Raw genomic sequence first — 14337 nt, 5'->3', positions numbered from 1 at the left:
ACTAATGCACCTGAATGCTCTTGGTTTCTTATCTGGGCTGCCAATGCACATGACTGTCCTTGTTCCTCACGTGAGCTACCAATGTACCTGGCTGTCTTCCTAACCACATCTGGGCTAGCAAATAACCTGGCTGCCCTTTGTTCCTCATCTAACCTACCAATGCACCTGGCTGCCCTTTGTTCCTCATCTAACCTACCAATGTACCTGGCTGCCCTTTGTTCCTCATCTAACCTACCAATGCACCTGGCTGCCCTTTGTTCCTCATCTAACCTACCAATGCACCTGGCTGCCCTTTGCTTCTCATCTAACCTACCAATGCACCTGGCTGCTCCGATCATTGTTCATTCATCATTGTTGTGTCGTGCAGTATACATGTCATGGTGGGGTGGATGCTGTGTGTAAGGATGAACCCATACTGTGCATATTGAGTGGCTTCATAGAGGTAACAAAGCTGTCATTGTAATTTGTAGATATTTTATAGGAATAAGGAGGATTGCATTATAAAATCGTTATTATTTCTTCCCAGTGGAATTGATTGAATGATATTGGACAAAATCTGCCTTGCTATCGCGCTGTCTATGGAGGCACAGCGAATATGCAGATGAATATATGTGGATGGTGTAAGTTTATTATTGCTAATATACATTGTATGATTGGGATTCTTAGGATTATCCTTTTACCACAAGCTTTGCCCCATACTGCTGACGAAGTTTTTGTGACAGTGTGCCCCACCTATAACATTGAATACCAGTGAATATGTGTGATAAATGAATACATTGATACTTTGTGTGTGCAGGCTGGAATCCCAGGGAAGCCTGAGAAGAGGGGGTCACACATCGGCCTGGAAGGATGCTGAGGCGGGAAGGTGGGGGCGCACTGTGACGTCACAGGGAAAGTTGCAGCGAGCTGTAGCAGCGAGAGGCTCCGGACTGCTGGCCGTACACCTCTATTAGCATCCAGCACGCAGCGAGGGAGGTCACATATCCTCCCAGAAAGAAGCAGGAGGGGGAAAGGCAGCGCAGCCCCCGCAATCAGCAGCATCGGCAGACAGGGAGCCCTGCAAAGCTGCAGCTGCAGCATGAACGAGCTGAGCCCTTCCCTCCGCCGGATCAGCAGCATCGGAATGAGCTGGGAACTCTAAGAGCCTGCTGCACAGCAACACGTAAAGCCCTGGCACTCCAAGTTGCAGCACCCATTGGCACAGCTGGCATGGACATGGTACCAGGGGGCGACCATTGATGGCTTCTATCTATTGCGCAATCGTGCCGGCCAAGTGTGCAGAGCAGAAAGCTGATTCATGGATGATCGGTGGCTTCCTCAGCATGGTGCCTGAGACTTTATTGTGAGCCAGCTATTGCTTATCCGTCAAGCTGATGTATCTGTGTGCCGGGGAGGATTCACTCTCTTACTTTCTGCATATTTGTTGACTTGGGAAGCGACATGCAGCTCCTGAAGGCTTTATGGGCACTAGCAGGAGCGGCCATCTGCTGTTTTCTTCTATTTATCATCCACTCACACTTCCTGAAAGAAGGTATGAACCTCACCACTGTCTATGTAGGCTGCATTGCGCTGCCACTAGGGCTGGACGAGCATGGCTATTGGACTTTGTGCAGGTGGAATGACTGGGAAGAAGGAGGGAGGGGGTCTTGGAGTAATTGGCTTGTTTGGAATCCAGATCAATAGGTGCCCTGATCCCCTTTTTATTCAGCAAGTTTTCAATAGATGGCACTAAAGTTCTATGGATAGGGCAGATAGGAGCGCAGCTCCAGGCCCCATTCTATAGAGCCCCCTCCAACCAACTCGCCCAAAGGAATTTGGGGTGCTGGATGGTATTTTACCCATCTATTGGAAATACACCAAGGTGAATGGAGTGACATGATCTCCAATCTGTAACACTGAGCTACAATAACATGTTCAGGTATTGCCTGGTGATTATTATTATTATAGGTTCCAGCTTTGACATCATAGCCACCTAAAAAGTTATGGAGGCTGTCTCACCTCTAAATGCAAAGTGTACCATGGAGCTCATAAAACTGATGTGTAGCACTGTCATTTTCTTCCCTTTTTGTCCAGGATCCACTTGCTACAATGTATTCCAATTATACTTACATCCTCCAGCAAAGATGGTTCTGAGAACAGTAAGATGCAGTAACCCAAAGCAACCCATTAGATTTCACCTTCCATCGTAGTACGTGATGGGGTCACGGTAGTTGCCAAGGGTTACTGCACTTATTAGCATATGATCCAGCGTCTTAACAATCAATGCATTGTGGCTTTCACTGCATCAGCCTGCTACTTGTGGTGCAACACATCGGCTCTGGTACTGAGAAATGACAATCTGTTGCTATAGCAGTATTTATTAGCAGGCATATTGATGTAAGTCCGGATATTCTGGTATGTTCTGAACAAACATCAGAGGAAATTGGTCATGGCTTTATTGTTAGGTGAATATGATTCCTCCATCACTATAGGCTCAAAGCTTTGCTTTCCCTTTGTAATAATTTTAGGCATGTGAGTAATTTTCCAATCTGATTGGATCTAGCTGGCAATACACATTTATGTGGTGTGTTAGGTTTGTGAGTCTTTTGTGGCTAGGTGGTTTATTGTCAAGTTGCCATCACAGACTATGTATATATAATAATATATATAGATAGATTTATATATACAAAATGTGCTTTTTTCCATTGGATGGGAGTGACGTCTATGAAAATCTGTGCTGGTGGTTAGTTAAGTGCCTGGGAAGAGAATGTGATGATGAGAAGGCTGCATATAGAGCTTGTTGGGTTGTTCTGCTGCTTCACCATTAGACAAGGTTCCCACGCTGCACTTCACATAGGCTACTTTCACTGCCATCAACTGATCACTGCAACCCTTTCCGGAGACTGCCTGCTCTTGTGTAGTCTTCTCCTGCCCCCAGTTCACCAACAATACAATGGAGAGTAAAATGTCCCTTTTCCACTTGTATATTCCATTCTTCTTATAGCACCATGTCACAAAGAGCTTGCCTGGGGGATCTCAATGGAGGTGCTGAAATTGTGCTCCTTAAAAATCACAATATGCAAAGTTCACAAGAAGAGGTTTTTTCTTTGATCAGACACCAATATAGTCTGGATCCTATTAGTTTTTCCAAAGCACTTTTAGAGGACGTTTGTCTGCTTCCAACGGGAAATGTACAGTGGACTTTATGATGTGTTTAATGATTGCAGTTGTTGTTTAACACATCATGCATATGAAATTGCTTCCCCCATCAGAGTAATATTTTATCTATTGCCTAACACCTTGGCAGAGCAAATTGAATAAATGAACAGGTTATATGATATAGTTCTAAGGTTTCATGTTTGCAAACATTAATACTTTGCTTACATTTCATTCATCATGGACCACAGATCTGTTTATGTGATTATTATGTTTTGCAGAATGTCTTTCCATGCCTGTAAATTAATAGTGTAATAAAACCTTAATGTTTTTATTCCACCAAATTACACAGTAATCCAGAACATGTACTTGGCATAAATATGAAGAGCCATGCTTTCAGATAAAGGGATGTTCTCTTCCTAGCCAGTAATTCATTGGTCTTTATGCATTACATCTCTATCACCATAATATTAAATGCCATGCCTAAAAGAAGTCAGCACATGTGTTTAGGAGGTTAAATGGCTGTCGTTGTGCAGTTTTACGTAACCTTCAATGTTTTATACCTGAATTTATTTCAAGGCAGGCCTGTGTGATTTTTTTTTTTTGGCTGGAACACACAATCAGTGCTGGGCACTTGTTTGCTAATTAAGTTGACTTGGTGATAACATTGCTTGGGTATAAGCAAGGCATACAATCAGGGCTTGTTCAGAAAGGAGTGGGAAAGAGCTCTTTAAATGCCCACTTCCATGAATATGTTTTTTCAGGAAGTGAAGAATGGGTGACACAGGGTGCCATTTTTCCACATTTAGGCTTTTGTATTGAAATACAGGTCGTCCTGTGGCTAATCCGTTCCCTAATGTCCGATCTGTCTCTCAATGTTTCCAAAAGATAAATAGAACTGTGAACTGAGGGAAGGCATTGTGATTTATAATTATAAAGCCATGGCTGCCTATGTTTTATACAGAACACGGCAGCATGTTTAGTCTTTCTCCAACAAATAATATAAAAAAAATATGTGCCATATATACAGCTGATGATCCTTCCCAGCATTTCATGCATGTACATTGAAATATAGAGATAATCTAACAATAATGTCATCCAAACAATATAAAGAATACATAACAGCAATATGCAAGAAAAAATGGAAGCACCTGTAATTGAATACACTGATGTAAATCTTGTCAGAGCTGTGTTGAGCAGACGTGTGTGTACTTGTAGATTGTGAGTTTTGCAATATTGTCACTTAGCATTGAGCACAACATTCTCCCCATGCCCTTTGAGTTTGATGTCCCCACCTGGAAAGATCTGTGTTAAATAAAACTGCTCTGCTATCTAATGGCATAAAATATGAAATATATTTTCAAGTCCACTAGTTGGCCAATGTTTCTTTTTTGTTTAGAAGCTTACTTTGAGTAACACGTTCAGAAGATGTTTAGAAACTATGCTGATCATTTTATTATATCTTTTTTGTTTTATATAAACTTTTATGCACTTGTCTGCATTTTGTAGTTGTTATGTAGCACAAAATTGTCTCGGTTTCTGTGTTGATCAAGAATTGAATTATTAAGTAGAAAAAAAGCACAACACTGTTGGATGTGTCTCCTTCTGCTGCTTTATTTTTAATGAATGCTTCTTGATTAACATATGATGCGTGACTAATTATGGGTTGAAGCCTGCTTACAAGGGATACACTGCAGAAGGATCTGAACTGAGGTGTTTACTCACCAAAATAAACGTTATTTCCATTATCATGACCTATGTGAATAATTCAAGTCTTAAATCAATGTATAAGTGAGGTTTAATGAATATGTTCTTTGAATAGGGCACTGCTTTTACCAATATACCTAGCTGCTGTTGGGATCTTTGTTTCTTTAACTAGTTGGCCGTAAGTTTTCCCCGGTTTAAACGTGTTGTAAACGTATGCTGGTTTTGCTGTAAATTGTAATCTATTTATGTGAGCTATTTGATGACACTACAATGCTCCCATATATTTTATGAGCTATATAAGTATCAGAACAGATGGGAAATTGGGGACAGTCTGATCAGCTGTCAACAAAGTTTTAATGCCTTACACAGCTTGTGGTGTTCTATTAGGTAGATGTTATCATATAAAACTAAGTAGATGCCATTGATCTGTAAGATAAATGCTTCATGATAAGTACTTTTAGTGACAATACCTACCCAGTAAGTGTCTATTTAGCAAGGAAAGGCGATAGTTATTGAACAATTTCAGTTCCTTTTTTCAGCTTTGTTTTATTCTCTTAGTTTTATGTGATATCCTTTATGTGATGTTGTTGTTAGTGAAATACTTCATGCAGTGAAGAAAAATGGTATTTGTTCATGAAAGCATAGAATGACCAGAAATAATTCAGTCTGTTGCCTTTGAAAATAATCTGTAGATTTCATAATTGTCCAATTTATTAAACATCATGTGACAGCTGCTGGTTTGCAAGGATTTGCACCTTTTGTATACCCGGTCATTATCATGTGCTGAAGTTGGACAATTTTTTTTCTAATGATTTTGTCTTTTTTATTGAGTATTTTCCAAGTAGGAAGCTCATTGATCATCAAGAAAGCTCAATTTATTTCATTTGTATGTTGTAAAGGACTGTTGTATAAAATGTGTGAATTTCAAAGTTATATTTAATACGAGCATTTACCTATGCTTTTAGTGCTACATTATCTCATGCTGTCATTTAAGTGGACACGGTTACAAGCATCGTTGTAATAAGAGTTATTTTCTGATTTGCTCATTTATTGTTCTATTGCAATCACATCCTCATTAGTTACTTCTTTGCTGTTGACTACGGTTTAATGAGAGGGCATAGCCTTTGTTTAGTGTCTGATGAGATTACATGACAGGTGTTTGATGCTCACATGTTACAGGGAAGCAATTTCACATTTACACCATCGACTATTACCATAATTGGCCATATGAATGACTTCTCAAGGCTGTAACCTAACTCTATAATATAAAATTACAATTGCACATGTTATTGGGAAGGTTAGGGATGTGTTAGCTTTTAGGTTGCTCTTCTGGCTTTCATCTCTAATGCAGCTAATTTTGGAAAAAAGTTTATTGATGTATCTTGCTACTCCAAAGAAATATGTCTTACTGATAACACTGAGAAAATGTGGTCCTTTCCAACGTTACTATCATTGGATATAGTGTATGTGTTATATAAAAGCTACTTAAATATATTTTAAGACATTTTTGACCTGCACTATATAGTGTTATATTTGAATGATTGAAAATTTTAGTGCAGATGCATGTGTTCCGCACCGAGAAGAAATTATTTTATTGTTATAATAGGATTTCTTTTTTTAGTACCAGGAGCATTGAAGGACAATGACAATAATCTGTGTCAGAAAAATGAATTTACAACAATGGTATGATAAGGATCATTTTTATCTGACAACTCTATTGAACATGAATATGCACGGGTCTATACATCAATAGCATACAGATGAAGATTTGATTATGTCTAGGTTTTTTTTTACAGATATATAGGTCAATTGTGTTAATGAGCGCAGGTGACAGGCATACTGAAAGAAAATGCTATTTGGGATGATTTATTAAAGCAACAAATAATATTTACTTAGCATAGTGAATGTTCATTCATTGAATAAGGTGAATATCTAGTTTTGGCAAGGGAAATAATAATAATAATATTATTGAAATGTATTTTTTAGACAGGCAAGACTAAGTTAACACAACTTGTTTTGTAAAAAAATAAAAGTATTTCTTAAGCCAACCTCATTGTTCAAGGTTTTTATGTTATGGCTTGGCCAATGCCATTGGTGAGGTTAAAGCTTGAGCTGGGAGCATTCCTCAGAACTCGGCATACCAGCAGCCTGGCCCCACATACAGAATTACACCAGGATGGCGACTTCTCCAATATTAGCTGTGAGACCCGGCTGTGACAGAAGTGTTGTCCTATATAGGGCTAACACAGAACCTGATGCATGGGGTAGGAACAGGTGTCAAAGTGATGATTCTAAAACTACACAAGATCCATAGTTCGCTTTTTTCAGTTGTTTGTTCACTACTTTAAGCATGAAGAAGAGAATAAAATAATTTCACCATGCTTTGTCTGCAGAAGTTATTAGCTATCTCATTTCCCTGATGGAAAAACACATTTTGGTTATCAGAATGCCAATACAAGCCCCGGGCTCTTGTCATGGCATTCTGTGTCCCTTCCACATTTCAATATAGAAAAAAGCAAAAGGTGGCATCCCATAATGGTGGTCATGCACATGGCCATTTTAGTCAATTTGTTTTTTTTTTCTCTGCCATTTGTGATAGCTTGAATTTTAGTAATTTTTCTAAATCTGGTTGAAATTTCCGCCATTTGGCTTTAGAAGAGTGGCTGACACTTCTGTTCTATACACTGACTATAGTATGTGTTCGTCTCAGTTTGAGGGGGGCAAGCGTTGGCATCTTAGCCATGGGTGCTTGAGAATACTATTCTGCCACTGCTCATAGGCCCATAGATTTCATATCCATTAATTTGTTTTGAAACATCTGCCAGTTAATTGGGTGCTGCCATTCATCAACTTAACTATGTTTGTGCAGCGGATCTCCAGTAAATTAGTAAATTCCATTGTGACTTCTATTTTTATAATTACGGCTAATTCCTGTTTCCTGTGCGGTGTTCAGTGTCTTCAATGTTAAAGAGCCCAATATGTAGCTTTGATCAGACTATGGCTGAAAAGAAATGGTACTTTTTATAGTATTTAGTAGAGCATATGAACCATTTTGTAAATTTTTTAAAAACTTTTTATCAATAGCAGTCATAATTATCTTTAATATAGTAGCCACAGAATATAGCTATTTTGTAAGCTGTTAACATTTACAGTAAAAAAAAAATCATTTTTATACAGACTTGGATTACAGTATTTTGCTAGTTCCTCTTTTCTTTAAAACACCAATTAGCAGAATATTTCTCTGACTTGTTTACTTCAATATTTAGAAGAAAGTGACAGTAAAGAACTGCAGGGAGTTAATTGTAATTCTGTGTAATATTAACTGGTTACAGCCATACAAGATCATAGAATACAATATATTTTATTCTTAATTCCCAATGAATGGCTAAATGCAGTTTCAAAACAGATATACAAACTATACTTTCAAATAGACTTAGCCAGTCTTCTGATCCAAGCACATTTTGTATTTACCCCTTCCAGGCCCTGCATTTTCTATTTCCTTCCTACAAACTGTATCACAGTATAGTAAAACAACCTTGTCCCACCCCAGATTTAATTGGGGAGTTAAAATGAACCTCTGCCTAGATCATCACACATTCTGAACAAACACTACACAATGCAGCAGGTGTATATATACTTTTAAAAACCAACCAAATCTTGTTGTAGAGTTTTTCATGTGTTTTTGGGAATCTTAGAGATAAATTTACAGCTAAAGAAGTCTGGGATTACGTGTCCTTTTACGGTTTGTTAATGATATATAAATATTTATAGTCTGGGCAAAAATGTACTAAAGTAGCATCTGCTCTCTTCTTCTATTAGTGTTAGATATATATTACTATGGGCTTAAGTAGCGCATGATTGGCTACCACCGCCCCCTCCTAATCTTCAGTCTGTTCTGCTACAAACAAAATTATAGGTGGTTGATATTATATTTGCCATCTGTTTGTAAAATACATTTATTAGCAGCTCAACAGATCAGCAAGATTACACTATTCATTTCTCATCCCCTATGTTAGGTTTGTTTAATTCATATTGTTACAGATCCCACACATTCATATTGGTTAGGACAATAGCATCTTTGAAGATTCATCCGATAAGGTGTTGGTTTCCCCAAATGCCAATAATCTATGGCAGAAGTATTTCTAATTATCACCTACAGAATGAATGTGGGGGGTAAACTCTTAAACATCATGGAGGTACCCGATTGAGCTGTTTATTCTGATATGGTAAACAGCTCCCTAAGTAATCTTTCAACTTATCCTGGAATCAGACTCATTGCCAGCATAGCTGCTAAAATGAACTTAATACTGCATAATGAGGTGCAACCCATGATCATTTGTTAAAAGGAAACCACTACCCTCTATTAGTCTGGCAAATGGGGTATAGAAATTATTTTGGCACTTTTAACTTTTGCAAATGTTCCATTATACAAATTTTTAAATGAAGCACATTCATCTTATGGAATACATTGAATCACCCTTGATATTCCTACGATTTTGTGTCTTTATCTGTAAAACTTTTAAAAAAGACTTTATTTTATACTCAAGTTCTCCTTCAGATGTCTTTTCATACTTGCGTTTAGTAATAGTGCAAGTAGTTGATTGCTAAGTAGAATGAATACTTTGTTATGTAGAAAACTGTAATTGAAACAGTATTACATTATTTGATACAAAAATACTGTTTTCCTTGTTAAAGGCATGTAATGTGTGCACCCTACAGCAGCTGGTAAAATATCACAGTTATACTCTGGTGACAATGGCAGAATGTAGCAGTGCATTGGGTAAATTGGTGAGTCCCTCCTATGCACTGCAATGCATCATTACATATCATGTTTATCACAGTATTCTGTATGGTGTGAGTCAGTCCAAAGATTTTTTACTCCAGAAAACTCTCTACATGCACCTTCCTGGTATAATTCAATTGAAAAATTCATATCAAATCATTTAAAACATTGACATAACAGAAACATGTGCAACGGCTTATTTGGCATTTAGGTTTATATTTAGTTGATTTGTTTAATATATTTAATTTACTCTTACTATGGAAAAACAATTTTGTAGAGATTAAGGTCTTAGATTAGTTAGTTATGTAAACAAATATACTCATTTGATCTCTAAACCAACAAGCTGTTGAGAGTTATTTTTGATGATCATGTAAGGTAAAGTGACTGCATGGGTATGACATGGGATACCATTGTGGGCATGAAGAAGAGGGAAGGATGGGTGCTGGATCTCAGTAGCAAATGTTCTAAGTCAAGTCTTAAGAATTGTAGAGATAATGGTTCTGCTCAGGCAGCTGTCCATGAATGGTGACCAAAGCTTGGCTTTGTTCTCAAGTAGGGTCTAGATGTTCTTTCATACTCAACTCCAACTCAAACATAGAGTAGGGAGACAATTCTTATATACTGAAAACTGAACTTAGCCAGAGCTTCTTCTCTTTTCTCCTGATGATTACAGCATTGGGAGAATAAAGCATCACGACTTCAAGGGCTGGCCTCAAAGTGAACCTTCTTCTACCAGTATTACTAAGTAGTGATTGTTGCATTGGTCATTCTAGGGTGGTTGTGTACTAGACTGCAAATTATCTTCTTTTTTTTTCAGGTGGGTAGTAGAAGTGTCTTTAAAATAGTGCCTTTAAATAGTTTGCCCCTTAAAAAAAATTTTACAACATGGTAATTAGACTGCAGTTCCTAAATTTTAGGCAGGCATACAATACCTGTTTATTTTTCATGACATGTACAGAATCAAATGTTTTATGACTTTAATGCTCAAATCTTTTACGAATTTCTTTTACTAATTTGTATTCCCTCCAGTCTAGCAGCTTGTTATAAATCTTCATGCATTTTCTTCTATTCTAAACAATAGCACTAGTTATAAGGTTTGATTCCACATCACCACTACTTTTAGATGGGTTTCTTTTAACTCAGAGATATAAATGCACATATTTGAGATATATTTGCATTTTGTATCTTGGGCTATGGAAGGTCTTGAATGTATTTTGAAAAGCTTTGCTTGTTCCGTTTTCTATTTCATATCAAGAGAAGACAGATTCAGACAGTTCGTAATGATGAAGGACGTACCTTAAACAAGGCATCAGTCTTTTCTCTAGTTTTGTTAGGTTAATTTAGGCTAGCCCTGATGACCTGAAGATGAGAGTTTCATTTTTTCTTAGAGAAAAATATAATGTAAATGTATAAACTCATTTAAGACTGTGGAGCTGTATTTCATTTCATTGTTCAGTGGAGCTGATCCAGATTTCTCTCCATGGAAGCCTGCCATTTTACTACAGTTACTGGATATACAGAATACATACATATAAGATCTTTTATTCTGAAAAAAAAAGAATCTTTATTTTTAAAAAAATAAAAAAATCCAAAAGAAATGCTAATATCTGAAACATTTGCTTTTTGATCTATAGACACTAGATTGAAGTCATGTTTTATTTATGTTTAGTTTATTGCAAACTAAGAAAAAATGCCCTCACTGTGGAACAGTCATTTTATGGTGCAAGTCATTCCCCATGCCACCCCGCTGCTGTAAATCCCCACTGCGGCCCTATGAAAAGATTCTAGGCAGGGACCCTTTCTTCTCACCCAACCATACATTGATGGCACAGTTTGATCCCAGGCATGCTTTATGTAGCCTGCCCTAGGTAACATTTAGATTGAATGCTGAGCCTCCAGGATCCAAAGAATTGCACTGAAATGCAATAAAAATGGGGGCACTAAATAGAGGAAAGGGCTAGGTGATACTGGGCATCATCCATCTAGTAAAAGAGACTCTTTTACTAGAAATTTAGAAAGAGATTGTCTCTAAATTTCTTCAACTTCTAATGCATACATTGGGAAGCTCAGAGTTTGCAGTAAAATCAGAGTAAGAAATCATGGTAGTGGGGCTGTGCAAGATTCAAGTTAAGATTGCAATTCAGATTTAGGATAAATTGATGGCCTCCTCCTAAAAACATGTATTGCAACACCTAATTATAAGTGCATTTGCACACATATGATTCTTAATACAATGCAAACAACCAGGAATATTCTGCTTAACAAATGACATGACAGCTAGTACAAAATGCTTTAATTATATTATTATGTGGAACCCTCCCACTGTGCATGATATGATGTAACCATCTAATGTAGCTGCCTCTAGCACTTTGAAATGGAGGTGGCTGTGGTATTTTACATACCGGTAGATAATATTACTTTGAGATAAATGCAGGTATGGTAACTATAAAGGCATTGGGTAGGTGCTTGTACATGGAATGAGGGTCATTATTTTTTTTTTTCTTTTTTGTGGATCACATATGTACCATTGCGAAGATCTAGGCTCTTTAAATTACAGAAAAGGTAATATGAATGCATCCTTTATCCTGGACACTGTACAGTACAAATACACATTCTTTAGACATTTGGATTTTTCTCTGGCTGAAGACTCCCAACTTTCATTTCTTAGTTTGTGCAATAATTTTCAATTACTGAAACAAAATGTAAGGCAGAAGTATATGGCGGACAGCAGAGAATAATAGAATAGGGATGGAGAGAAATGTACACAAAACACACACACATATATATATATATATTAATGAAATGTGACAAATAGGATGAGTACAGGTCTACACTAGACAACCCATTTTGTCTGCCGGTGAATGAACCAGTGCTGACATCTGTGTGTTCTGCAGTCTTGTCTACAATAAAAATGAACAGAGGTTTACTGACAACTGATGACCATAGCTCAGATCTACACCATGAAAGCCACTTGACTTTTCAAACTTTTAAAGGCATTATGTTTTTAGTAACTCTTCTAATGAATATTTCTGACATTAGGAATAATTATTATGGGCTATTGTAAATGTGGATATGGATCATTTGTAAATGTCTTCAGGTAGTGAACTGTAGCTAAAAACTTAATTTGTTTTATGCAGTTCCTTGGAGATTCATAATACTTACACAAATTACAGGCAATGTTGGAAATGTAGAATAAACATACCCTCTTTCAAGTCATTTCATATGTAGATTGCTACAATAGGTCCATATTCAAGCCTGATTTGTATTCATTTAAGATTTATTTGGTGTTGCAGTTTTAGCAGTTGCTAGTCTTGAACAAAGTAACTTTAATGCTAACATACAAATATCTAGTAAAGTGAAATGATCTGGGACCCTAGCACTGCTTTGCCTTGTGTTTTTTATTTCATATTATTCATCTTTCCTGGTTCATTAGTTTGGAGTATTTATCCTTGACATTAAAGGTTTCAGTCTCAATCCCTGTGCTTAAAAAACATGTAGTGCACGGCAAAGCTAGAAAAGAAAACTGCAACTGGGCCATTTTCAGCTGCTGCTTGATGGTAATGTTGAATAAACTCCTTGCCAACTAGGTCAGCCAAATGTCGGATTCCTCTGGCAGAAATGATTGCAAGTTTCTATTTTGTGACATTTTACAAAGAAGACAAAATGCATGTTTCTTATAAAGAACACATTTTTTATGGAGGACAACATTTTCTTGATGGGGACAAATTATGAAAGCTCTGCTAAATATCGAAAATTTGAAGAGCATAAAGAAAAACAACAGAAAAAGCATTAAAATAAAACGTCCAATCACTTTTCTTCCTCTTCACCTTTTAATCTCTTTTAATATATACCATTTTCTAAAATATTATTTTTGTCTTACCTGCTGTTATTGCTTAGCTTACATACATATGTATTTAAAAATTTCCTACAGATTTGAATAACTAAATAGACGTATAGTTGTTTGGATTGTGTCAAATTTTTATAAAGCTTAAAGACTTGCGAAGATAGATATCATGGGAGAACATGTGTGATCCAGCACATCTGGATGGGATTTCTTACAAATCATTTGTTGTTAACAAATGTTTTCAATCCTGGATCCATTCTGGTTTCACTGTCTCACCCAGGTTCATCCATGATAATCTATCTTCTCAAATCTTGGAGAGATATAATAAATCCGGTGCAATGTTGTTAAACCCTTGATTATTGCCACCTAAAGCTAACCATCTTTGATGGAGCCATGTCTGGCATTCAATGTAACTCATAATCTAACTGCTGTTTTGTAAGACTTTTATTTGCTTTTCCAAAATACAGGAACAAGATGGCAAGAGTTCAGCTTCATTTTGATGGGCAAATATTGGTATTATTTTCTATGTTTATTAATATGGTATAATATTCCATTATGGGTTAAACTCCCAATCTTTTATGAAAATTATCAAATAAAATTATTTTCTTTACTTTCTTGGGTCCAAATGTAAGATTTTTTATGTTTTATTTAGTTTAGAAACCATTTAATAGGGCAACGACAATCTTACCTCCTTATCCCCCCTTACTATAAAAAAAAAAAAGGAAATGCCCATTTGGTCCTGTTCATTTTTCAATTGGGAATAAGAAAGTGAACTGGTAATATTTCTAAAGGTACTATTTTACCAGTTCACAAAAAGTGAGGCTCATTTCACCCATTAGTCACCATTATAAAATATTTAGCTTTTATT

The 14337-nt window shown here is 36.8% G+C and overlaps 1 protein-coding gene across 2 annotated transcripts in view; it reads left to right on the top strand.

The window, feature by feature from the left end:
• Window positions 1–917: 917 nt before the first annotated feature.
• The window catches only part of TAFA5 (TAFA chemokine like family member 5), a 263867-nt gene continuing 250447 nt past the window's right edge, over window positions 918–14337 (top strand). For both annotated transcript variants that reach the window (XM_072401623.1, XM_072401622.1), the window contains exon 1: window positions 918–1531. In XM_072401623.1, the coding sequence (XP_072257724.1) occupies window positions 1441–1531 (91 nt within the window). In that variant the 5' untranslated portion in view covers window positions 918–1440. The remainder of the gene's footprint in view (window positions 1532–14337) is intronic.

The sequence above is a fragment of the Pyxicephalus adspersus genome, chromosome 2, assembly GCF_032062135.1.
Source record: "Pyxicephalus adspersus chromosome 2, UCB_Pads_2.0, whole genome shotgun sequence".
NCBI lineage: Eukaryota > Metazoa > Chordata > Amphibia > Anura > Pyxicephalidae > Pyxicephalus > Pyxicephalus adspersus.
This window is presented reverse-complemented; position numbering and strand designations above follow the sequence as displayed.